This window comes from Trachemys scripta, chromosome 5, assembly GCF_013100865.1.
Source record: "Trachemys scripta elegans isolate TJP31775 chromosome 5, CAS_Tse_1.0, whole genome shotgun sequence".
NCBI lineage: Eukaryota > Metazoa > Chordata > Testudines > Emydidae > Trachemys > Trachemys scripta.
In genome coordinates, this window is record NC_048302.1 from 23,551,077 (window position 1) to 23,577,846 (window position 26,770).

At 40.2% G+C, this 26,770-nt stretch overlaps 1 protein-coding gene across 7 annotated transcripts in view; it reads right to left on the minus strand.

The window, feature by feature from the left end:
- AFF1 (AF4/FMR2 family member 1) overlaps positions 1-26,770 on the minus strand; it is a 170,827-nt gene that overhangs the window by 53,476 nt on the left and 90,581 nt on the right. For all 7 annotated transcript variants that reach the window (XM_034770707.1, XM_034770708.1, XM_034770706.1 and 4 more), the window contains one exon: positions 3,944-3,988. In XM_034770707.1, coding sequence (XP_034626598.1) covers positions 3,944-3,988 — 45 coding nt within the window. The remainder of the gene's footprint in view (positions 1-3,943; positions 3,989-26,770) is intronic.

Below are 26,770 nucleotides of genomic sequence, written 5' to 3' on the forward strand. Positions count from 1 at the left end.
AATTAAAAGAAAAAAAGATAGATTTTAAACTACTGATCCCCAGGTGAAGTTCCACACCATTCATATTAATATACTGAAAAGTCCCTGATGGGCCTGCTTATAGCTAGAAGATTATTTAGAAAACATTTCCTGCGAAATTTACATTCTGGTCATTCTCAATACAAAGCTATGGCCCCTAACTTACAAACACTTACACACAGGAGCAGTCCCACTGAAGACTGTGTAAAGTTAAGTATATGTCTAAGTGTTTGCAGGATTGGGGCCTAATACATTTTAGCTATTACATGTAGTAAAGGCAGATGCAAATAAAAATTTAATGCAAGCTCTTTAGCTTTCAAAGTTCAGGACTTCCCTATAACGGAAATTATCACAGTCACTGATGGTGACACAATGGATAAATAACTGATGCCATTTTAGAAGGCTTTCCATAATATCAGGGGGTCAACCAGCGAATTCTGGCTGCAACTGATCTTCTCTTTATTATCTGCTTTTAAGCAACCCACTCAGATTTGGAGCTGAAACTGCCTCCATTGGCACCATTAAAAACTGAGCATTCACTGCTCCAGGTACCTGTGGTATGACTTAATCCTTCAGAAGCCGGTTATGCTGAGATTAATAAGTTTTAATGCCAGAATGGAGCACTATGATCACCTCGTCTGATCTCCTACATAACATGGGCCATAAAATTTCATCCAATAATTACTGTATTGGATCCAACAACTTGTGGTTGAACTAGCACATCCCTTTTAGACAGGGGGAGTCAATAGGCGCACCGCGGGCAAAATCTAGACCACCAGACACTTTTGAATGGACAGCCAAATCTGTTTACTTATTTATCATCATCATCATTGCAGTGTGAAAAGTGTTTCTCTAGAGTCTGGACCTTGATTATACCTTGACCAAGAAATTTGGACCTTGAAAAACAAAAAATTTAAATTGACTACCCCTGCTTTTAGGAATAGAGGCAGTCTCAATTTAAAAACTGAGCAATAGAGCTATTCAAAATGCTTTACAAACTGGACAGTTTCAAGGATTTTCCTGTCACCGTTGGGGACGAGTGTAACTGAGGGGCAAGCTGAATCCAGGAGGATTGGGCCCAGACTCTAGGAGGGAAACAATCCTGATGCAGTTCTAGCTCTTCAGAAATCCTTCTTCCCTTCTCACCTGCATTCCAGATATTCCCCTCCTCCCACCATTGCTAGGTGCCATCTTCTGGTGCTTGTTCCTAGCCTGAGAAGCAGCAGGGCACAGAAGCAACTGGAATTGGTAGGGACTAGCAGGTAAGGTAGAGAATGAATAATGCCTCTTGTGGCACTCAGGCCTTGTCTAACCTAGGATTTTAAAAGTGTGTTGTTAGAAAACATTAGCTACTGTTCTAATTAATGTGTCTGAAAAGTCTAGTCTAGACAAGGCTCTGCCTTTAACGCATGCTCAACTAGCAGAGTTACAGCCTCATCTAGAAAAGGCCTCAGGGAACATTGGGGTTCGAGAAGTTAGAAGAACCTGGTTAGACTCAGGAAAAATGGAACTTACTTAGCTCCTGTCCCTGATCTTAGAACCCTCAAGACATTACTCATTCCAAGGTCTAAAGATAAATCCATAGGGCTGGTCATTCTCTCCTTCTCACCCCAGAAGTATTACTTATCTCACGTTCCAACAGACACTTCTGCGTTTAATAAACAAGAATTTCCCTTTTCCTCAGTCCATATTCTCCTCTTTCCTCAGCCTTAAACTCATCATTCTGAATTGGTGTCATCACAATTGTTCCTCACGGAAAAAAAGTATAACGCCAGGCACTGACTTCATTGGAGGCCGAAATGACCGAAGGAAATTAGCATGGCAGAAAGATCACTTCGAACACAAACATCTGTAGTTTGACAAAGAGTTTACACAAATGAACAGGTAAATTATTTGTGCGTAAGTGTTCCCCTTTGTACCACAGTCTGACACAATCTTCTCTACCAGGAGCAACATGAGGAAAGCTCTGACATGTCTCTTGCTTCCCAACCAAATCACATTTCAAGGAAGGATTTTAATGTGCAGAAGAGATTTACATTTTAAAAGTCCACATTGTTATATTTGGCTCTACAAACATCCATTAAGGTTGTCTAGGGAGATTTCTATGCATGAGCTAGAGGCAGAGTATTTTATAAACCTTCAACAGACCTTATAAACCTTATTATCATCTTTATGAGCCTCTTATCACAGCTAGCCCAAGTAAATGTAGGATCATATCATCATTACCTTTGTCCTCCTTCTCTCTTCACTCCTATTCTTTCATACAATCACAGGAGTGGAAGGGATCTCAAGAGGTCATCTAGTCCAGTCCCTTGCACCCATGGCAGGACCAAGTATTATCTAGACCATCCCTGACATGTATTTGTCTAACCTGCTCTTAAAAATCCCCAATGATGGAGATTCCACAACCTTCCCAGGCAATTTATTCCAGTGCTTAGCCACCCTGGCAGTTAGGAAGTTTTTCCTAATGTCCAACTAAACCGCCCTTGCTGCAATTTTAGTCCATTGCTGCTTCTCCTATCCTCAGAGGTTTGTTGCCTTTACTTGTTGCAACTTGTTTCAAAATTAGATTACAAGCTCTTTTGGGCATGGACCACATGTCTCCATATATTTGTGCAATGCCTAACACTTTAGGTTCCTAACCATGATTGGTTCCTTTGGGCACTACAGTATTAATACTAATCAGAATCTGTAAAAGCAGCAAAGAGTCCTGTGGCACCTTATAGACTAACAGACATATAGGAGCATGAGCTTTCATGGGTGAATACCCACTTCTTCGGATGCAGGGATAATCAGAATCTGTTATCACTCAGGAAAACAGTGTATTTCCTAAAGTGTGAGGGAAAAGGGTAGCCCTTATGCAATGGTAACAAATATTGCACCTGGTATTAAGTGTTTGTAGGATTGGGTCTCAAATGAAACAGTGCCCTGATTACATCTCCTGGTTATGACTAAAGGGTCAGAATATTGACTCTTTGAAGCAACATTGAGGGAAATGAGTGGTAGAAATATACATCTCTGATGAGACACAGAGCATTGGACCAGGGTTTAAAATCCTTGAACTGCCTTTTCAAAATTAACTTGACTAGCTTCTGAAACAAATACATTTTCATACAATAGGTAGGAAGAGGCTACCACTTAACGCGCCTACTGTCTGTATTTCACACTTTTCTACCACTTCTTATGAAACAGACCATCTTCTTGTGGGATAACCCTGTTAGAAGTTTGTAGAGCCAAATGCAGGAATGCCAGGCTTCTGGACTAGCTTTGCAAGATCAGACCCTTAGCTGCCATGAATGTGGACTGGCTGAATGGCAGTGTTCTGCATTGATCTGCAGAGGTGAGATCTCCAGTCTCTAAGGCCTTGGCTACACTGCCACTTTACAGCACTGAAACTTTCTCACTCAAGTTTCAGCGCTGTAAAGTGGCACTATAGACAGTGCACCAGCGCTGGTAGCTATGACCCCGGGGGTGGCTTTTCGCTGATGCCATGACTACACAGCCATGTTAAAGCGCTGCCGCGGCAGCCCTTAAAGGTTGCTAGTGAAGACATGCTCTGAGTCTCATTCTCTCAGCCAGCAGGAACTGGAAGCACTGATGAGTTCAACATCTTTGGGAAAAGCAGGCTTTGCATTCAAAAATAGCAACCATCTAATTAAAATGCAGACTGGGTTGGTTTCATAGTATTTATTCTATGTTGCTTGTAAATCTTCTGTATTTTATCAGAGACATTACTTTTAGATTCTGTTGGATGCACAACGAAACAATCCTGGTAATTACATTGTGGTCTGATGCAACAGAAGCACAATACAATTTCTCCCAATTCTGCCTTTTAATGAAAGTGAAAGATAAGTTCAGGTGAAAAGAGACTCACTACACAAGTATCTGTCTTTAAACAACTGAAGAGTTGCAGTGGTGCACTCACCTTCAAAATTTCTTCAACGCAATGGACTTCATTGGGGAAGGTTTGCTAAAATGAGAGAGAGAGAGAGACTTCCATTAATTTACATGAACACTTTGTCTGAAATCAAAGATGAGCAAAGGCATTTATTGATCAGATACTATAAATTTTGTGGAAGCTAGTAAATAAAACATTGATTAAACTAAAGATGTGCCCCCAAAATAGAGGTTGTTAATACTAAGAGTGCTCTTACAAAGCTGGGGCTTTCAGCTCCTTGCTGAAGGGAATGCGGATCAGGGTGGGGCGAAGAAAGGTGAGGCTTCTATCCATAAATAGCAGCATCTATTGGATGACTGGGAGCTGCTCTATCACAGCTATGAAGGAATGCAGTTTAGCACTCCTGGACAGAGAATTGCCATGAATCACTGGGGTAGATAAGGAGAGGGGAAGGAAACATCCTGTCATGCGCTCATTCAACCTCACTCTAGTTACTGCTGTGTTTCCGGCTAACGTTCATGTCTTCACTTCTGAGCGTTAGCTTTGCATTAACCTTTTTTTTGTGATAAACTACATAGAGAGGAAAACCAAGCTCAGTAATTGGAGGCACTTGACTTGTTTGACCAACAGGGTGTCCCTCTCCCCCCAGCTTCATGACCTGCTTCGTTACCTTTACCAAATCAAATGCACCCAGACCTGCCAGGTAGCGTTAGAAAATTGCTAGAAGCAACGCCGGACTGAGAAGCAGAGACGGAGCTGGGTTAATGCACAGACAGACAATACAGGTCAATGCCTAAAGCCCCAGCTCCTTGAGTCATGTGATTACATCAGACTCTGAGCTTTCATTTAAAGACAGTTTCCAGCTCCTCTAGTTGTGATGAAAAGTGTGACAATATTACCTAAGTGTAACTGATGTATTGACGACTGCCTCAGTCTGCAGCCGTCCTGAAACAGCAGCTCTGTGGGGAGAGGGGGGGATGCGCAGCCCCATGCACCTCATGGTGTGTTAACTCCAAGTTCCACTGCTCTGGGGGGTCCTCTCAAAACCACTCCAGCAGAGGACCCTGTGTGTGGCAGGAGGAGAGAGCAGTGGGCCTGGCCCACCCAAGAAGCCAGGCCCCAGCAGCTAAGGTAAGTGACATGGGTCCCCCTGCCTCTCTGGAGATGTGGGGGACTCCTGCTACTTCTGAGGGAAGGAAGGCCCCATGCTGTTGCCGCTTCACACCTCAGGGAGTGGCGAATGCCTCTGCCTCCTGCCACTACAACGAAGTGGGGAACAGGGTTACAGCAGAAGAACAGAGCCTCAGGCTCCTGTGTTGCAGTGTGCCTAAAACCATGGACTGACCTCAGGTGTGAATGGAGATCTGGGGCAGAGTCACTAACATTTGCCAATTATATAGCACAGAGCAGACGTTATGGCTTGTGCACAGAAATTAGTTTGTTTTAAATATCCCGTTGAATATATACAGAGCACAGCAAGTAACAAAACCAACTAGCAGTATCTACAATACTCAAGCCAGGTCTACATTATAAACTTACATCTGTATAACTACGTTTCTCAGGGGTCTGAAAAATCCACCCCCCTGAGCAACGCAGTTATACCGACCTAACTCCCAGTGTAGACAGCGCTAATGTTGATGGGAGAGCTTTTCCCCTCAATATAGCTACTGCTTCTCGCGGAGGTGGATTAACTACACTGATGGGAGAAGCTGTCCCGTCTGTGTAGTAACGTCTTCACTGAAGCGCCAAAGTGGTGCCACTGCACTGGTGCAGCATTTTAAGTGCAGACCTGCCCTAAATGTGGATACAGCCAGGGAGGTGAGAGGAAGACAATGCCTCATACCTCTCAAGCACACGAATGTAGAAGGTACAGTACATACCAACTCAGTCAGCGGATGCACAGTGACATATGGTTATGGTCTACAGCACACAGGGATGCTCAGTGGAAAAAAAATTAATAGGAAGCCCTCTCATTCCAGCACCAAGATAGCAAAGACTGAAAAATGTCAACCGACAGGACAGAACACTGCTTCAAAGTATCCACCTGACGTCTGGCCAGAGAGAACAAGCCTGCCTTATTTATGTGTATGTTTCTCATTTACTGTTTTCTATCCTAGTAGCAAAAGGCATATTTTATACATACTGCCTCTGTCTCCTACCTGACTAGCATCAGCCTTAGCAAAAAAAAAAAAAAAAAAAAAAATGAAATCAGGAAATAAATTAATAAGCTCCATTTGTCGAGTAGCTGCAATCACCAACTTGTGGTTAAAACCAACTTTTCACCCTTCACTGAGAGCGTAGGGATCAAACCAAAACATCTGGCTGTCAATATAATTATGGAAGGGAGGCGGCTAGGGAGAAGAACTCTCAAGTATTAACTAAATGAGGTCAGAAAGCTGCCGCTCTTCACCAGAAAGAGAGCTTCTTCCTGACCTCCAGTCAATAAAAGTAGCAATGCTAGCAAACAAGGGGTCCTCAATGCTGTCACTCGTAAGTCACTCTAACCTGCCCCAGTCGTTTTCCATTTTAAGTGAGGACAAGCCCTTAGTTCCCAGTGCAATGACTGGCCAACGCCCCACGAGCTCTAAAAACATGCATGTCATCACACTGAAATGCAACGGTCTCGCCTGACAAAAATATTCTGAAAATATAACATAATAGTGGACAGACAAGGAATTAGGTCCTCACCCTAGTTCAAGTATCAAAGTCCCTTGGCCTTTACAATAGAGTAACTGAAAATCAAGTTGGCTTTTCCTGTATAGGATCTCACTATTTTAATGGGTTAATTGGTGGCAAAAGCGGAACACTGTTACATGAGGCAGGAGGAAACCAACAATGGTCAGTTCTCTTTTCACCCTGTCTGTGAGTTCACACACCTTGATTAACTCAGTGCAGGCCTGCAGACGTTGGGTTTTTGAGCCTGGTTCAGCTTTCTACACCGTAACTCCCTACTGTGAAATCATCAGGAGGATTCAGTGCGATTCTGTACATTCATGACTTCCAGCTGACTGGTCAGCAGAGTGCTCACATGCTAGCAGGAGACAGGAGATAACTTCTCCTGGTACAGTAAAGAACATGCAGCTGAAACACCCATAGCACCGGAAAAAAACACTTCAGAACTGGGGAGTGACAGCACTATGTTTTCTTACTTTACTGTGAAGGGATCTTACTTGTGTCTTCTAAGATATTTCACATTTGACTCTATAGCCATTACCATAAGAGTACAAGCAATTCTGGGAATATCAATCCGCTTTTACTCTTGCGCTAATAGATACATTCAAATGTAAAATAGCTACAGTAATGAGGAATTATATGCCCCTGCAGGAGAATCTCCCCTTCCCCCTGCCCCCACCTCCACCCCCGTAAAGAGAAAAGTCAAACCTGTGTTCTTGAGAACATTTTAGGTTAATATTTGTACTCTGATAGGTTGCCTTGTGATAGAAAAAACTGAAGGACACGTTACCACCAATAAAAGGTGCAAGTGGTAAAGAGAACTGTTGCCAATTAATGGACTGCCACCATCTGCATCAGACACACATTAAAATGTTTACTTTACAGGGTTCAGTCACAAACTTTTTTTTTTTTTTTTTTTGCACTGAAAATAAAGATAGAGCCACTTGAAGTTACAATTTGGTTCTGAGAACCAAATTCTCCCCTGGTGCGGTGGGCCAGCACCAGGATTTCTGCATCACTTTCATGCTGATCCTCTGTGGGATGTAAGGGGTCAGCTAGCTAAACGACCATGTGGGAGTGTCTTAAAACCTCCAACACTCTGCAGAACTGGTCTCCCCTAATCAGCCTAGACAGGGTCTGAACAGAAGATAAATTTGTGGGCCCAGGACGGGGCATGGATCTGCACTTATAAGAACCCAGGGATCCTGGTGTCCTGTACAACCAGCACAGAGGGGCTACACATGCTATTTCAGCCCAGAAGTACTGGAATTGCAATGTCAAGTGGATGTCAAGGCTGCCCTGCACCCTGGCCATGGGTTGGTGGGAAGGGTGCATGCGTGTGAGTGTGTTTCATTTTTCAGGTTGTTCTCCTGTGCCCATCACTGTGGTATCTGAACCCGCACGAGTTCCCCTCCCTAACCTTTTCACGCCCCACCCATATAGAACTTGAATTTCTGGGCTTTATGTAGGTGGAAAGAATATTACTCAGAATGAAGAATGTAAATCTCTGTTTTGTTTCAACATGTTTACTAACACATTAAACCACCATTACCACCCAGAAGCAAGCACTTTCCTTGCCAGTTCTGTAGAGAGTTGGGGAAAAGGGAAAAAATAATTGTTGTCCAAAGAAGAAGAGAGTTAAAAAAACCCAAATCCTGAAGTACAAAAAAGAAAAAGAAAAAAATCAACAATCATAAAGCAGCTCTATTGAAGAACTGTGGGTTCAGAAAATTAAATATGACATGTTGTTTTCCATCCCTATGAGCAGTTTTACAGCCTTTAGAGAGAACACTGTAAAAATTTACTCTCCAAGAGAAACTAGATTTAACACCAGGCATATTTTCTGGCTGACACTGCCATTTGTACACGCTCCAGCTAGGATTTCTTCATGACACGTTCATACTAAATTTCAATTAGGGAATGATGCAGACTCCTCGGAGAACCATATTACCACCCCCACCCTCCACACACACCTTAGTTACAGGTGCCTACTGGTGAAGTATATTTAAAAGCACACAGCAAGTATGTGTGGGTGATGCTGTCAGACCAAGTTGTCAGCTCAAGCTGAGAAGGAGTTCCCCAGAGTTATTCTGGGTAGCCCTGAGAAACTTTAGAGAAACTGGCAGATTACTACGACTCTGCTACCATTAGGAACTACAGACTGTGACTCACCTGTACATATATTTTACCTGCTTTAACCTCTCAATAATTCTCATTTCCTTTTCTTAGCTAATAAACCTTTAGCTAATTTACCATAGAATTGGCTACCAGTGTTATCTTTGGAGTAAGATCTAGAGTATCAACTGATCTGGGAAGTGATTGATCTCCTGGCACTGGAAGCAACCTAAATGTGATGTGATCTTTGGTGTAAGGGACCATTCATCACTAAGTGCAGTTTGTCTGAGTGACAAGATAGAATGAAGCATCTAAGGGGACTGGATGTGACTGCACGGAAGACTGGAATAGTGATCCAGGAGTTCACATCTGGTACTGGCTGGGTGAAATCTAATTATAAAACATACCACCAGTTTGGGGTGTCTGCCCTGTTTTCTGACAGTCTGCCCTGAGGTTACCACTCTCAGTTGTGAGACACTCCAGACAACGTGACAATATGCATTTTCCATGAAGCGGAAAGGGGGGAGGAGATACTACAGACTCACATCATAAGATTTTAAAATGTGTATCTATGAAAGTCGTATCTGCAGTTACAGTAACTAGAATCCTATTACAAGGACTAATAGTTCTCATGATTCATGGAGGCATAAGTTAATCTATAGGGGTAGGGGCAAGAAAAAATTAATTATTGTACCACTGTCCAGGTACAGTATGGGCATTTTGTTTTCCTCTAAATCACAAGGTGTTGGCTAGTGGCAGAACCTGAATGCTGGACTACATGGACTAATACAATGCTCCTGTATAGCAGTTCCTTTATTCAGTCCTCTATTGGTAATTTGATGGTGGTTGTGGGTGCTTTTAGGACAGTGTTTCTCTCTTCACTAGCAGAGAGAGATAACAAATACTGGAAAGGATTTGGCTTTGCGTGTTAAAAGCCAAACAAAATAATGCTATTGATGGGCTTAATCCAATGTACTTAAGCACATGAGTAATAGAAATCAATAGTACTACTCACACACTTAAAAATGCTTAAATGCTTTGCTGGATCAGAAACAATGTTCAGTGGTTTGCATGATCAAGCCCAATATATCTTCAAGCATTTCCCCATATGTAGAGTTAAAAAAACATCATAGACAAACAGGGAAGCAGAAGACAGATGTTTAATAGTCTTCCTCTAAAACAGACTTCACCAATCCAGGGCAGGTGTATGTGTTGGGGGAGAGAGGGAGTCCCTAATTCAAGAAAAGTATGTTAAAATAAATTCTGCACAGACCTACTTGACAGAGGATAGCGACTATGTGGTGAACCCCGCAGATTCAACTTGGTGACCAAGTCCATGTGCCTTAAAGACCACAGAGGTTGCTGGTGTCTCACACCTTGCACAACTCTGATGGGCATTTTGAAGGGGGTCGGGAGGAAGCCAGAATGAGAAGGATCAAGGCACCGGCAGTCAGCTATGGCACAGTGCTATCTGGTGCACAAATGACGTACTGTAGCGGATCAAAAGTTCATCTGGCAACCAGTAACGGTTCAGTAATCAACACAAGGAGTAATGAAGAGGAAGATACAACTTCAGTTCAGCTGGCATGAGGAGACCCTTTTGTGTTGACCTACCACAGCTAGAAGGTCATGGCAACAGGAATAGTGCTGCTGCTTTGGAGGCTGGTGGGGGAGAGAGAAAGACTTAACAGCATGATAACCCAAAGTCAGTCATGTTATTCAACAAATGGAAGAGATGCCTGAGGTCCCATTCTCTCTCATTCACTCAGCATTCCAAGAACTTTTTAAACTGTAACAAAATGCAACCAAAATTTTCCAAGCTTGAGAACCTAAAGTTGGCCACCTCAATCCATATTTAGGGTCCTAAAAAAAAAAAAAAAAAAAGCCTGATTTTGAGGGGTTGTGGAATTCTTAATACAAACCCCTCTAGTGTACATTTAAATGTTACATTTCTTATTTAATAGAAAGGACCACAATATTCTACATTTATAATCCAAAACACTATGATTACACTATTGTGAACTGTACTGGACCACTGCTGCAGAATACTGTTATATTTTAATTCTTTCCATTAAAGAGGTATAGGCATAAAGCAGGAAAAAGAAAGCAATACATACATTGCCAGGAGATACAAAATATATTTTAGAAAGATTAAACATATATTGCGAGAAGTCGGAAAAAAAGTATTACAATACTTAATCTGGAATTAAACTAATAAAATGAAAAATACTCAGAACGTGCAATGGCTAATACATAATTGGTGCCAAATTATGAGGTATTCACCGTAAGGTTAATTTCCAATACTAATTATTTTTTTCATAGCTAGAAGATCTCTTACTATTAAATCATTAACAGACACACAACTGGGACATTTCTATACTTTTGTGAAATATGACACAGAATCAGAAGGTCCTGTGGCAAACAGAAGTACTGGGAGCATAAGCTTTCGTGGGTAAGAACCTCACTTCTTCAGATGCAAGTGAAGTTGCATCTGAAGAAGTGAGGTTCTTACCCACGAAAGCTTATGCTCCCAGTACTTCTGTTTGCCACAGGACCTTCTGATTCTGTGTCATATTTCACAAAAGTATAGAAATGTCCCAGTTGTGTGTCTGTTAATGATTTAATAGTAAGAGATCTTCTAGCTATGAAAAAAATAATTAGTATTGGAAATTAACCTTACGGTGAATACCTCATAATTTGGCACCAATTATGTATTAGCCATTGCACGTTCTGAGTATTTTTCATTTTATTAGTTTAATTCCAGATTAAGTATTGTAATACTTTTTTTCCGACTTCTCGCAATATATGTTTAATCTTTCTAAAATATATTTTGTATCTCCTGGCAATGTATGTATTGCTTTCTTTTTCCTGCTTTATGCCTATACCTCTTTAATGGAAAGAATTAAAATATAACAGTATTCTGCAGCANGTTGCTTTTTACAGATTCAGACTAACACGGCTACCCCTCTGATACATGACACAGAATGTGTCCTCCTCCAGCCTAAAAAAAAAACATTTGCTACAATTAATTAAAAAAAAATCATATACTTCACAATACATTAAGAGGTTCCTCGCTTTCCCCACTCCCCACATCCATACATCTTAACTGGATTCTTTGCAAGATGTGCAATATATACAGTAGTTTAGAGCAGTTGCTGTCAAGACAAAACTGGCCATACTTCACCAGTCATAGGGTGTCATTGATGAAGCAAATGAGCACTTTTAAAGTTGGCAGCAGTAACAGCATACAGATTGTGCAGAGATCATGAAAGGAGATCTGGATGCAGATATTAACTGGAATGGAAGTGAATTGCCTTCATGGAAGCATTAAGGTGTTACAGACCTTTCTGTTCATTCCTGCATCACTACTTTCCACCCCACTGCTTATCTGAACGCCTACTACTGTCACATTCTGTCACATTCTGTTTAGAATTTCCTCTGCGATATCCTGTACAGAACAGACAGCCAGTTTCTCTATATTGATCGTACAGGGTAGAGCTGAATATTGGCTTGAGTCGTTGCAGCTTTGTACATTTTTTTTTTATAAGAATTTGATATTTGAGCAAATATTCTGACATTTTTCAATCAAAAGGACATTTGAATGTGTATATCTTCTAAAAAGAAAATACATCAATGTAAGAACTAAGAATACCATAAGTAAGAACTATACCGTGTTTAACTTCAGATGAATTTTTAACATGAAGAGAGCATACTGAAAAGTTCAAGGAATGCAAGAAGGCACTAGAGATTGAGCCTTCAACCCATGCATTCTATCCCACTGGCTGTGTTGCTAATTTTGTTCGGTTACTAGTTAAGACCTTTGCCACTAAAGAACTATTAAGATGCCAGGTAACTATACGCACTAGAAGGTAGTGTTATTTTTAAAAAGTCAGATTAATCTCAGCTGTTTTCTATTGAATAAATTGGCGCTTTTTTAAAAACAAAAACAAAAAAGGTTAACTGTTCTGGCTCTTGCCACTTGAATGTTATAAAGCCCAACTGTAAATACAACAACAAAACTGTGTTTACATGCAGGACCTATTTGAAAACCACAAAACAAAAGAAAATTAAGCTCAAGGCTACTGTACTGTCCTCAATTCACCTGTATGTGTCTAGTTACTCCAACAGAGGCTTCAGAGCTGGGGGAGACCTTGCATATTATAGGAGTTATATCATCTGCATACAGCAAGGCAAGCTGAGGCCAGAACGGCAGCCTATCCTCAACTACAATCTATTACCTGTATTTAAACTGTTTCCTCTTAACATTACTAGAATTTATTTTTTTTCCTGCATGTTCTTAAAATAAACTAGTCCACAACTGAATCCAGAAATATACTGGTAAAACAAGATACGTTCTAGGAACTCTGTTATTCTTGTTACTATGTGGTAATGTTCTGCAATGTATGGTAGAAAATTGTTAAAACATCTAACAGGAGTTGACCTTGTTAGGCCCAAATTTTATATTCTGATTTGTAGAGAGAGAGGGGCATTCTTATGGTGATGGGCACCGGTAATAAGAACCTGAACAGATCCTTTCTAAAAGGTTAAGATGTTTTTTTCTGTTTAATGAATGGATGTCTGTGGACCACACAGGGTTAAAATATGGCTCATGGCCACCCTCTCTCTTGGGGGGGGGGGGGGGGGAAGGGGGAGACTTTAGTTTAGGTTACTTTAGGTTTTTACTGCTGCTAAACTCAACTCAAACAGCGAATAATTTCTATGCTTTCATTATGGATGATGCATGTAAAAGCAAACAGGAAGGTCGCGTGAATTTATTTCTGGGAACAATAATTTATGTAAAAATGTATAACCCAAGTACATGCTGTCCTATTGGCAAACTGTCAACATGGGTGGGCATGGTGGGCATATTTGAAAGAGGTTTAAATGTTGCGGCAGATAAAGTACGTTAATTTGACAGATCTATTTTTTCATCCAAATCAATCTCTCTCATAGTGGAACTTTTGGTGCACTGGAAATTTATCATTTTATCAAGAGTTCATGGGAAAAAGGTCTTCTAGGTCTGCTCTCCAAGGATTTGTTTTATGCACAGAACATTTTCCTTTAACAATTCATGAAGCAGCATCAGTCTAATGCTACGTGATTTTCTTCCTATGCAAAGTCCTATTATTAATCTTAACAGTGCAGATTTGCTACCAATACAAAGCAAGACCAATAGATAGTGAAACTAACTAATAACAATGTTATGTCAGATGCCCCCAGATTCACATTGGTTTTGTCTGAAATGTTCTTACCCAATATTACACATGACTGTTTACTAAACCCTAAATCCTGTCGACCCAGGGGGAGTCACATAAATGCAATACCATTTGCAACAGTTCACCAGCGTCCTTTCGAATGAATAAAAGAAAGTAAGGGGACTTTCCTGCCATTGGGAAAGGGAGTAAAAGAATGAGGAGGAGGATGAAGATCACTGAAGTTTGGAGAATCAGACAGGAACTCTATGGGGAACAGAAGGCTCAAGCACTGCTGTCAGCTTATCTTCTGCATGCTTCAGTCCCTACTGATGATAGGAGCCTGCATGAAAGCCCAGAGGAACCCTGGGGAAAGCTCTAGGCCAGATACCAGAAACCAAGGGCATTGTGTATATAGGGACACTCAGTAACGTTAAGGAGAATCAACTAAAGGAGTGAAGTCAATGTGCATAAATGAAAGCATGTTTAAACCCTGGTGTGGATGCTTTTATTTAGGAGTATAGTGGCCTTAGAGCGCGGTAGCTCCTCTGAAGAGGATAAGTTATAGCAAACAAAAACTTTACTACTGAATGAGATTATCCACACAGGGTTTTACTGCACTTTTGTTTATGCACATTGATTTTACATCTTTAGTTGATTTGCCTTATCTTTCCTGCATGTCTGCACACAGATAAACCCCAAGAGAGCAGCAGCTGTCATAAAAAGTACATCTTCCCTACAGAGTTAGTCCAGGCTCTTACCTGAGTGTTGCCTATTCCAGATACTACCTACAAAACACTGATCAAAGATTGTGGTGCTTTAAATCCAGGTTAACTGGCATGGCTGAGTGTATAAGGTTTGTGCCCAGGTTCTGCTTTAACCAGGTTGGTAACCTGCCCACTTTGTCCTCCAATACCTTTCCACAATTCCTCCTAGACCATATTTTCGTCTCCTCTACCTACTCCCTTCTCCTGCAAAGGCACTGCTGCTGCTCCTGTATTTCCAGCTAGGCCATGGGTTTACTGCATTGTCTGAATGAAAAAAAGACTGAAAACAAAAGAAGGTGATGACTCAAACATGCAGTGCATGAGGTGCTGGTGAAACTGATTACCCACAACAGCCCCCTGGAGTATAAAACCACATTTTTGTTTCCTGCCACAGAATTCACCAGCACCTCCCCCTTCTGATACGGCACAAATAGCTATTGTGTTTGATGTGTTATTTAAAGCACCACTAATCATTTTGGATAAACAGTTTCAGCTGTCTGGGGAAGCCAGACAGATCTGGAAAGCCTATGCTCTAGGTTTCTCTACCCAGTAGTGCAGCGGAAGTGAAGGCAGTCTCTGGTTTAGGGACTGATCTTACTTCTGCTGAAGTCAATGGCAAAGCTTTCCGTGACTTCAGTGGTGCAGGATCATACTCTTACAGGGGCCGCAGACTAGGAACACAGGCTTTGAAGCCAGCTGGCACCTCTTCACAGTGCTTCAGGGTTGAGGAACCAACAGCACAGTGAACAGTACAGTACAACCCTGGGGCACCTTACACAGTTTGATTAACCAAAGTTCAGATTGCGCAGCTTCAGTCCTCAGCACGCATCCAACCCATGCACCCACCAGCACTATTGCATGGTCCAGCAGTGCCCTGCAGAGATTTTTACACCATCTAACACACTGCAGTTTCTTGGGGATTTGGGAGCAAATTAGAGTTTAATCTAAATGGACATGCACTATTAACTTGAAATCTAGTCAATTGTTAAAAATGAGTTAAATACAGATATGACACTTACTCTTGATCATCCCCATAAACTTGAGGTTTTACAATCATATTTTCTTATTTTTAAAATGCCTCTCTCCCACCTGTTCTTGTGTGAAAGATCCCCACCAGCCCTAGAGAACTGACCGCTACACAGGGGAAACAGTAACTTACTAAACACAAAGATCTGTCAAATGCACAAAAAAAGCAAACTGGTGGAAAAAAAGAAAATTACATTTCCCTCTGTAGTTTCTTTCAGTTACAGAAATCTTGTGTTTCTTGTAACAATACCAGGTTAAAAACAATGTTCAAAAATAACTGATTTTTTAAATAATGAAATAGGATTTGACCCAAAGCCAACTTAAGTCAATGGGAGTCTTTCTATAGCAGGGGTCAGCAACCTTTCAGAAGTGGTATACAGAGTCTTCATTTATTCACTCTAATTTAAGGTTTCGCATGCCAGTAATACATTTTAACCTTTTTAGAAGGTCTCTTTCTATAAGTCTGTAATATATAACTAAACTATTGTTGTATGTAAAGTAAATAAGGTTTCAAAACGTTTAAGAAGCTTCATTTAAAATTAAATTAAAATGCAGAGCCCCCTGAACCAATGGCCAGGACCCACGCAGTGTGAGTGCCACTGAACATCAACTCGCGTGCCACCTTTGGCACGTGTTACCATAAGTTGCCTACCCCTGTTCTATAGACTTTGAATCAGGACCCTAGGGAATCAGGCTCAGACCTTGGAAAGACTTGCTTTTGTTTAAGGAGGTGAACATTCCCATTAACTTCACAAGGACTAGGCTTCAATGGGACTACTTAAAGTTAAGCACATATATAAGGCTTTACTTTTTAATTCTCTCTTCAACTATGTTATTTTTGCATTAACCCCAAACAAACACTTGATTTAATTGATTTTAAGGTAAGACAGGACTGTTATGATAATTTAGTCTGACCATTGAGGAAGCCATTTACTTAAGTTTCAAACTCTGCAGTAACAGCATCCCTAATAAGTGGCTTGGGAAAATCATAACTCAAGATTTTGAAGACCATTCTTTATTAAATATGTTGTTTTACTAGGGTTAACGCCCACTGAAATCAACAATCCACACATCTTTATCTGACAACCGGGCCTTTGATACCAGAGGATTGATTCATTATAGGAAATTCAGGAATCTATCATCAGTGAAAGTGAAATTTGTAAGAAAGGAGACTGAATTTTCTCAGGAAGTAGCCCAAAACTATGGAATTAACACAGGACTCACCGCTTTCAGAGCCAAGCATAAAATTCACTTTGACTTAGCTTTTCCACAACACAAAGAAATAAGATACAAGTAAGGGGAGGGGAGTGAGAAGAGGAGGTGGCACAGAAAAAGCAAAACCAAAACACAAAACCAATTTTAAAAAAAATCAACTCACTACCTTTGTAGAAAGAGGAAACGAAACCATATGTAGGACTCTGAGGCTTTGCGAGGTGCTCAGAGATCACAGTGGTGATTTCAGAGTAAACAACTGGAAAGATGCTTTCTGGGTGGGGGGGGGGGGGGAATAATTAATTTCTCCACCACAGAGACTGACCTGATTTCTGAGCAGGCTGGTGCTGTACATAGTATTAGTTTCACTTTTGCGTTTCTAGAGGGTGGGAAAATAAAAAGCTTTCACATTCTGGGTTACCTGCACTAAGCACAACGCTGAGGCATCGAGGTAACAACACAGTAGAAAATGTTTAAACTTTTTTTCTCCCCATTAAAAAAAGATGACACTGAAATTTCAACAAAACATCAAAAATACATTATTTATAAAGTCATTTTTCTAAAAAATGAACACAAAACAATAACGTTTGGCCCTAAACTATGAGCCCCACCAGCTCCATCAAAGTCCACGGGAATTTTCTCTAAATAGTTTTTTTTTTTTTTTTTTTTTTTTAAATAAAATGGCATGGTAACTATTCTATGGAAGGTTTAATAAGCATCACTTAACCTATTTACTTCTGTTCCTCTGCTCTCAAATACTACAGTGCAGTGTTCATTTGATGTTATGCCACTGATTAGCAACCATACAATGCTAAAAGTTATCTTGTTCCTATTCAGTCTTATAGATGAGCTAATTGTAAACTCAGCACTCCATCCCCACAAGAGAAGACAGCAATTCCCTGCTGCCACAGCAGTCATCATGGGCTTGAAAGCAAATCAAACTATTTCCATGGACTTCTACTCTTGCTTTCTTAAGCTGACATGAGATGACCCTGACAATTGAAGCATTTTACATCTAAATGTTCAGAAAACAATGGTTGCACTGTAGTGTTTATGCGTGAATGCCCAGAGGAAATCAAACATTCTTTAAAGATTTTACACGCTTTTCTAGCCCTGAGATGGATTATTTTGCTCAATCTAAAAATAAACTGATTCCTTAAAAAAACAAAAGCTGATTAATATTCAAGTGAATCCTATGTCTCTAATTGGTCTTCACCCAATTATAACTGAAATCCAAATAAAACGGATTAATATGAAAATTAAGTGCATGACAAATTGTACTAAATACCATACATCTGAGAATTCCAGTCAAGAATTCTTATTTCACAAATTAAGTTGTGGGTGGTGTTTTTGTTGGTTTGTTTTATTGTTTCTTTTGTTTTAAGAAGAAGTCTTGGCACCAAAATCTCCCTTCACTCTACGGATGCACATCCCCAACTTTCCATCCTAAGGAAGAAGTTTCCTTCTCTTAGAATCAAGCCGAAAAAGTCTTGTAATAATAATAATAACTCCCCCCCCTCCCCAGATTATAACCACTATTTAGATATCACATTCTATGATAAAAACACTGTACAATCACATTAATCCTCAGTGCTTCCCGCCCTTCCCTTATAAATATGTCAGTGTTGCTCCTGACACAGACCACAGATTTCAAGTCATGATTTCACAGAGCAGAAACCACCTTATTCAGCTGTAACAAAGAGGAGTCCCTTGTGGCACCTTTCAGACTAACACATTTATTTGGGCATAAGCTTTCATGGAAAACATTCAGCTGTGTACCATGTCATCTCTCCTATGTTTAGGACACTTTGCAGTGACTCAAGTTAACTTTTCCCCCCTCCTCCCAAAAATCGCTGCTCCCAAAAAACTTTTCAACTTCATATCTCATGCAGAACAGCCCCCACGACCTAAAAGGACTATGAGCAGGAACCTCTGGTTTCTGACATTCAGAAGCCTCCACATTCCTCAATGAAAATGGGACAGAAGTTCGGAAGAATAAAAAAAAGGTTAAAAAAAATTCCTCACAACAAGGTAATAGGGATCTTCACCAGCCCTTTACGACAGACCAATGTTTCATTTGACATAGGTGTTGTCAGACCCAATACCGTTTCCAAGAGAGCAGCAAACTAAGACCACTAGTTTCAGTACTGAAACTTCTGCTTTCCTTCTAGGAAAAAGAACAGGAGTACTTGTGGCACCTTAGAGACTAACAAATTTAGTCTGCATCTGAAGAAGTGGGCTGTAGTCCACGAAAGCTTATGCTCTAATAAATTTGTAAGTCTCTAAAGTGCCACAAGTACTCCTGTTCTTTTTGCGGATACAGACTAACACGGCTGCTACTCTGAAACCTTTCCTCCTAGGCTCTCTCATTCCAGTCATTCCACTGTGAGAAGGCTTCAAAGAACATTAAGGCCTCATCTACAATAGAAAAAGTATGCCAGTGTTGTTATACAGGTATAGCTATACCAGCAAACCCTCCTACTATAGACGCAGCTTACACCGGGCAAAAGTGTGCTTTTGTTGACATAATTTATGCCAGTTCCCTGAATAAAAGCCTCATTGTAAGAAAAAAAAATTCACATCCCTAGCTGAGATTACTACATCATCAAAAATTAAGTAGAGACCCTGCCATAAGGGCTGTTGCACCTTAATGCATTTCTAAAGAATGATTCTGTGGCTTGATACATTGTATATATCACTCGATCCCTCCCAAACAGGATTTAACATATGGATCTTTAACATGAATGGCTCCTTCAAAATGCACCCATGTATTACTTTAATTGGACAAATCAAGTATAACATAACATTACCTAAACATTTTTTATAAGTCCAGTAGCATAATTGTAAATATATATCCACAAATCAGAAAATTCTCTGAAGGCGGCGTCCTGCCAGCAGCAGTGCAGAAGTAAGGGTAGCAATACTATATCATGCCACCCTTACTTCTGCGCTGCTGCTGCTACCTGCAGAGCTGGGCAGCCAGACAGTGGTGGCGGCTGGTCAAGGGCACAGCTTTGAAGGCAACAGCACAGAGGTAAGGGTGGCAATACCATACCGTGCCATCTTTACTTCTGTGCTGCTGGCACTGCCTTCAGAGCTGGGCTCCCAACCAGCAGCCACTGCGCTCCGGCTACCTAGCTCTAAAGACAGCACCACTGCCAGCAGCACCGCAGAAATAAGGGTGGCAATACTGTGACCCCACTATAATAACCTTGCAACCCTCCCGCAACTGCCTTTTGGGTCAGGAACTCTAGTTAGAACACCACAACATTTCAGATTTAAATGTCTGAAATCATGAAATTTACAATTTTAAAAATCCTATGACTGTGAAACTGACCAAAATGAACCCTGAAATTGGTAGGGCCCTATGAATAATTAAAACCCAGCAATGGGGCCAAAAGGTGGTTTTTATGGGACAGGACTGTTGTCTTGTTTAGTGTGTGGGTTACCACACTTGACATTTGACAATCTTTACCTAATGAAAGGTAATAAACTTTTCCGTGTGTTATTCCACAGCTGCTTTCTTCAGGGTTTCTTCTACCTTTTTCTGAAGCAGCTGGTACTCTGTTGGAGACAGGATACTGGACTAGATGAACCATGAGACTGATCCATGGCACTTCTTATGTTTTCTATGTTACTGTTTTTAAGGGACATTTCATGGTTTTCTTCATACATACTGCTCACATAACAAATACACATGAGCGAGAAATTGCCACACTCACTCCAGATAAATATATCCTATCTAATTTATTCTGTACATTTTAAGGAATCTAGAGAGAGATGAAAACTTTAAGTCATTTTATGAACCAGGTTCAGAAAAAGCTAGTCATATGAATACAATAAGCCATTAATCCATTCTTTGTCTGAAAGGACATCAAGTCTCTGTACTGGATTTATTTCAGAGATAATCCCAGAGCAGTCTGCTGCATGGTAGGCAATAAACGTTTCCCACTGTTGGGAAAGAGGAAAAAAAAAAAGATTGCAAAATGTGGGTATATATACTCTGAGGAAATATAAAAGGAAGGCTATGAAACACACAAGGGATTATTGCTCCTACACCAAACACAGACAGTGAACATAAATACAATTCATCTTAAGTTTCTTTGTTAATATTTTGTTTCCATAAATAAGACATTTTTGCTAAAGTTAACACTACCCTGTCATACAGAGAAAAGGAGGGGAAACTAATCCTGCTTTGTAGTAAGGAAAGCCATGTAAGCAAGGAAATGAGGAAGATCTCTAGCATTCATGCAGCACAGACTATATCCTTCCAATACTTCCAGACAGAAGATACGTATTGCAGAACCCGGCCCCAATGGAGTAGGCCAGATACGTTATGGCAGATTCAGTAAACGTTCAACTGCAGAGTTTTTCTTTTGTAAAAATGCTCATTTATTCAAGTCAAAGGTGTTGCACCCTTCACTTTCATCTGAATAGAAGTCAACATAGTAAGTCAGCATTTATGATTTAAAGAATCATATCTCTTAGCTTTAAGCATTTTTTTCTTTGACATAAGTATAATGAGCTGACAAGCTGAATATTCAAAATGAGTTACACAGATATTTTTATAGGAAGAAAGACTGGTTGGCTATGAATTTGACTCAACATGGTATCCCCCTACTCTCACCTCACTCTCTACCTTTACTTCTATTAGTAACATCTATGTAGTCTGCATAAACCATTGTAAGCTAGATCACTGCCTATAAGGAACACTGTAACAAACCAGTATCTTGTGCAATGGAGGAAAACAAATCTTAATGTAAGAAGTGTTTTTGACTACAAAATTCCCAAGTAGTACTAATGCAGCATTCAGGTTTAGAAGTCAACCACTCAAAAGTCAGGAAATTCTAACCATTAACATTTCCCCCACAATCTTAAAGCCCCATTCCACACATTCTGTACTTTAGTATCAGAGGGGTAGCCGTGTTAGTCTGAATCTGTAAAAAACCCCATTCCACACATTCTGTACTTTATTACACAGATTTTAAAACAAGCAACTAACATATCAAGGTTTGTATTTAAAGAGGAATAGCGAGTACTTAATATGTACAACATATCTGGGATAGCATGACAAGGGAAGCCCTAACTTTGAATTTTCTGACTTTTCAGTGCTTTTTTCCCCCAAACTTCAAAGCTGCATTAAAGCAAATGTTTGCACGTAGGTCCTTATTTCAGTGAACACTTAAACACACGCATAAATGCTTTGTTGAACTGGGACCTTAATTTCCCTGAGGTTTTAAAAGCAATTTTATTTTTTAGTTATTTTGGAAAAGAATAAGCGCTGCTAAATCACCACAGTTCATCCTAAATGTAAGCAACTCGGGGGGGGGGGGGAATGTAATGTGCATCTTTGCCAATTTTATGTGATCATACCTTTAGAAATAATGAATTTATTTTTATTTTTTCCCTTCTTTCTCAATAAAGGTTACTAAAAATAAACCAAATTAGAAGTTTGAATTATGTAGCAAAAATTTCAATGGGAAAATATGGAGAAAAAATGGTTTTCCATATCTGTAAACAGCAAAAACAGCTGAGCCAGTTTTGCACATACAAAATGTTACAAAAATCTGAGTGGAGGACAAGCAAAGAAGATGTTGTACCAAACGACTTTGCTGTGCAATGTTCTCTACATTACACATTTGACCAAAATGATGCAGCAGAGACTTCTGAATTAAGTAGCATTCCCCCTACAAACCTTTTCCCCTAGCCAAGTCCAGCACAATATTCCTTGATATATATTGTGATACTAGTTTCATTTTATTATAACACCCCTCCATTTTCAATGTGCTGCAGGTTTTCGTATGAATCAATTACCAACATTGTAAAAAACAACGAGGAGTCCGGTGGCCCCTTAAAGGCTAACAGATTTATTTGGGCATAAGCTTTCGTGGGTAAAAAACCCAGTTTGTTTTTTTACCCACGAAAACTTATGCCCAAATAAATCTGTTAGTCTTTAAGGGACCACCGGACTCCTCGTTGTTGTGGATACAGACTAACACGGCTGTCCCTCTGATACTTGGCAACATTGTAAAAGTTGTCAGAGTTGGGAGCAGTTTGGGCAGCTACATGGGTGGTGACAGCTGGGTTATTTGGAACACAGGAAAGCAAGTCTGCTTTGTTTTCTGACAACCAGGAGATACTTAAGGTTTCCGGGATCTGAAAAAGGCTACAACTCCTCCCCTTCCGAGCAAGGGCAAAAGCAATTTTAAACCTAGGCCAAGGAAGGAGATTTGGATTCCTTGTTTCATACCCTGACAGTTATTACTTTTCCCACTCCATACTTTCCCACTGTTTGCCATTCCACAGCAATGTTGGCATGTAACATGTTACTATGTTCAAGAGTTAACACTCCATTGGGACCAACAGGTCAGTTTTCACTTCTCTCAGAGCAATATTTTCCAGCAGTCTTCCTTTATCAACCCACCTTTCACATATTGAAGGTTTTCTTTGCAACCACGAGGGATAGAGACATAGTGATATTAAATTAAAGCTATTAGATTCTGGAGCACAAATGGCAAATTCCAAGAGAAGTAACATCCTTCCTTCAGATTGGAAGAAAGGTCACGTGGTTAAGATACTGGCCTGGGACTCAGCAGAACCAGGAATTGTTCCCAGATCTGCTAAAGACTTTCTGTGGATCCTTGGTCAAGTCTTTTAATCTCTTTGTGCCTCAGTTCTCCATCTCCAACAACAGCAATAATACTTCCTTTCTCCCATTTTTGTCTTGTCTATTTAGATTATAAGCTCTTTGCGGCAGTGACCATTTCATATTATGTATAGCACCCAGCACAATGAAGGCCAGATCTCAGATAGGACTTACAGGCACTACTATTATGCAAGCAAATCAATAATTATGTGACAACTGACACAGCTACACAATTGAATTAGACACAGGGCCCAGGCTATGAGCAATGAACAATGGGAAGTGAACAGAAGCTATATCAAACTTCAGGTATAGTGACCATCATAAGTGAGAACTACAAAGACAATTACATTTATCCTCTAATTAAGCAAAGCACACATCTGAATAATTCCTCTTTAAATCACCTAAACTGGAGATTATATTGGCATTGCTGAATAACATTCCATGCCAGGGTGGAGTATCATTATCTAAATAAAAAAAAATTAAATAGAGATATCCTATCTCTTAGAGCTGGAAGGACCTTGAAAGGTCATTGAGTTGAGTCCAGCCCCCTGCCTTCACTAGCAGGACCAAGTACTGATTTTGCCCCAGATCCCTAAGTGGCCCCCTCAAGGATTGAGCTCACAACCCTGGGTTTAGCAGGCCAATGCTCAAACCACTGAGCTATCCCTCCCCCCAATCATTACAGCTGGCAAATCAATAAAAATTAGTTTCTAAACTGAGAATTATTCATCTACCTTCTCTTACCAGCCAAAGTAAACATAAGATTTTTCCTAGCTCTCCAGGAAGGGTGGGGGGGCTGGGGAGTCTCATTGTAAGAGTAAGAGGGAAAAAATATTATTATTACATGAAACATCTATGTACTATTGTGCCTAGTCTGTTTTCTTTGTGCTTAGACGTATGCAAAGGAACCAGGAAAGACTTGGTTCAAAGTCTCTAGCCTCTTTGAACTGCTTAAACCACTAGAAAATTCACCACTGCATTTTGTTTGGGGTGCAATATGTTCCCAGTACCAAAAATCATGTCATGATGTACTGCACCTGTATGCATGCAAAAGAGCACCCAAGTCCCTAATTAAGGTTATAAAAATTTGTACTAGTTTCGCAGTGATATGAAACACTGTTAATACAGCTAATGAAAGAAAAATATTGGTGCGCTGGAAATAAAAGGTAAAGGTTGTAAAAGGAAGAAAACCCTTCCAACATGGAAATTACAATATCCAGTTCCTAAAACTAGACTGTCATTCATAAATATCTGGTATTATTGTAGAAATGAGCAAGTCAAAAGCTTCCTTTGGGAAGGTCAGAAAGCAGTGGTTACAGAAGAGAACATCCAGAGCATTTAGTACTTGAATTCCACCGGTGACTTAAATGTAATGCTGTGCAATTTAAAAGGTATGGAATAATTAAATAATAAAAAATGCTGTTTAATTTGTCCAACAAAAATAAGATGCATAACGAAATTGAAAAATAAATGAGTGAACAGAGTGAAGTGATATTGTGAATGTGAATGTTCTGCACATTATTTCAGAATTATATCTCTGGGTATGTCCAAGTGTCAAAACTATAGGACAGCAGCAACCAGTGCTATGGGAAGCATGGGATTTGCTATAATACATTAGGTTTCAGAGTAGCAGCCATGTTAGTCTGTAGCCACAAAAAGAACAGGAGTACTTGTGGCACCTTAGAGACTAACACATTTATTTGAGCATAAGCTTTCGTGGGCTACAGCCCACTTCATCGGATGCATGCAGTGGAAAATACAGTAGGAAGATAGATAGATATATATACACACACACACACACAGAATATGAAACAATGAGTGTTACCATACACACTATAACGAGAGTGATCAGTTAAGGTAAGCTATTACCAGCAGGAGAGGGGAAAAAAAAAAAAAACTTTTTGTAGTGGTAATCAAAATGGCCCATTTCCAGCAGTTGACAAGAAGGTGTGAGGAACTGTAGGGGGGAAAATAAACATGGGGAAATGACTGGACCTCCAACTCTGGAAATGGCCAACCTGTGAGACTCCAGAGGAAGACAAATCCCCATGGTGCATCTGGCCAAACATACAATGGGGTACATGTGAGGAAAAATTCCTTTCTGACCCCTTGCAATGATCAGCTGATACATGCTAAATTTTAACTAGATTCTCCTATTCCAAGGTATCACTATAAATATTATTACCAACACAGTCTTAATTTAAAATCTGTTTGTGGCATTTGACTGTGGCGTCTTGCAGAGTCTTGAACCCCACAGGCAAACTACATGAATCAGCTCAATGGTATGTGTATTTTGCAACAGCAGTACACATCTTGTCTTTCCCTCTTCACCACGTTAACATCCAGACAACTTTCACCAAAACCCAGGGCAACAACCATGTTTCCAGTGGCTTACGGTAGCAATGTTTTCCCTGTGCCTTGCCCTATACTATGGAGAACGGCATCAGAATCAGGATCACAGTAGATGTTTTAAATGAAAAACAACAAAAATTCCACAAAACAGTTATTACCTGCAGCACTATCTTTACATAGAATGTATGTATAGCATCTTTGATCCACAAAGTGTCACCTGAATTGTGGCTAACAGGCAGTTATTTCCCACAAAAAAACAGAATATAAAGCCTGTTAAGCATTTATCTTTTAATACATTAAGGTTTTTAAAAAAATAATAATAACCCACACCCTCACAGCTAGAAGTTCCAGGAATGCAGATAACAGTTCAATAAAAGTTATCTAGGGATTTTGATGTACAAAAGGGAAAAAATTTCAATATTCAAACATTTTGCAGTTTTTCTGAAAATATGGTGCTGGATTTAGACACCAGACATACCTTCTCCCATACAGTTACAAGCCTGGTCATACTCAACCTCTTAAGAAACATCTCCAATGGAATCCAAGACAATTAAAGAAAAGAAACAGGCACGACCTGCCAATGATCTATCAAGTGTGTGTAAGGGAGGGGAAAGGGGAGGGGCACAGCTATACCTATGCCATTAAAGCTTGTCTTGTTTACGAGCTCTTTTGTCCTTTGATAGCTCCAGAAGTTCACTTGAATCCCTTTTACAATGAAAACGCCTTTAAATAAAAGGCTGTAAAAACCCCCAAACAAACCACAAGTCCTTCACTTGGCTATTTATAGACAAACGAAAAAAAGAAATGCAGCCAAGGCCTCCCACTCTGCAATCTGCCCTGGTTCCTCTCCTCCCTCTCCCCCCTCCACCGC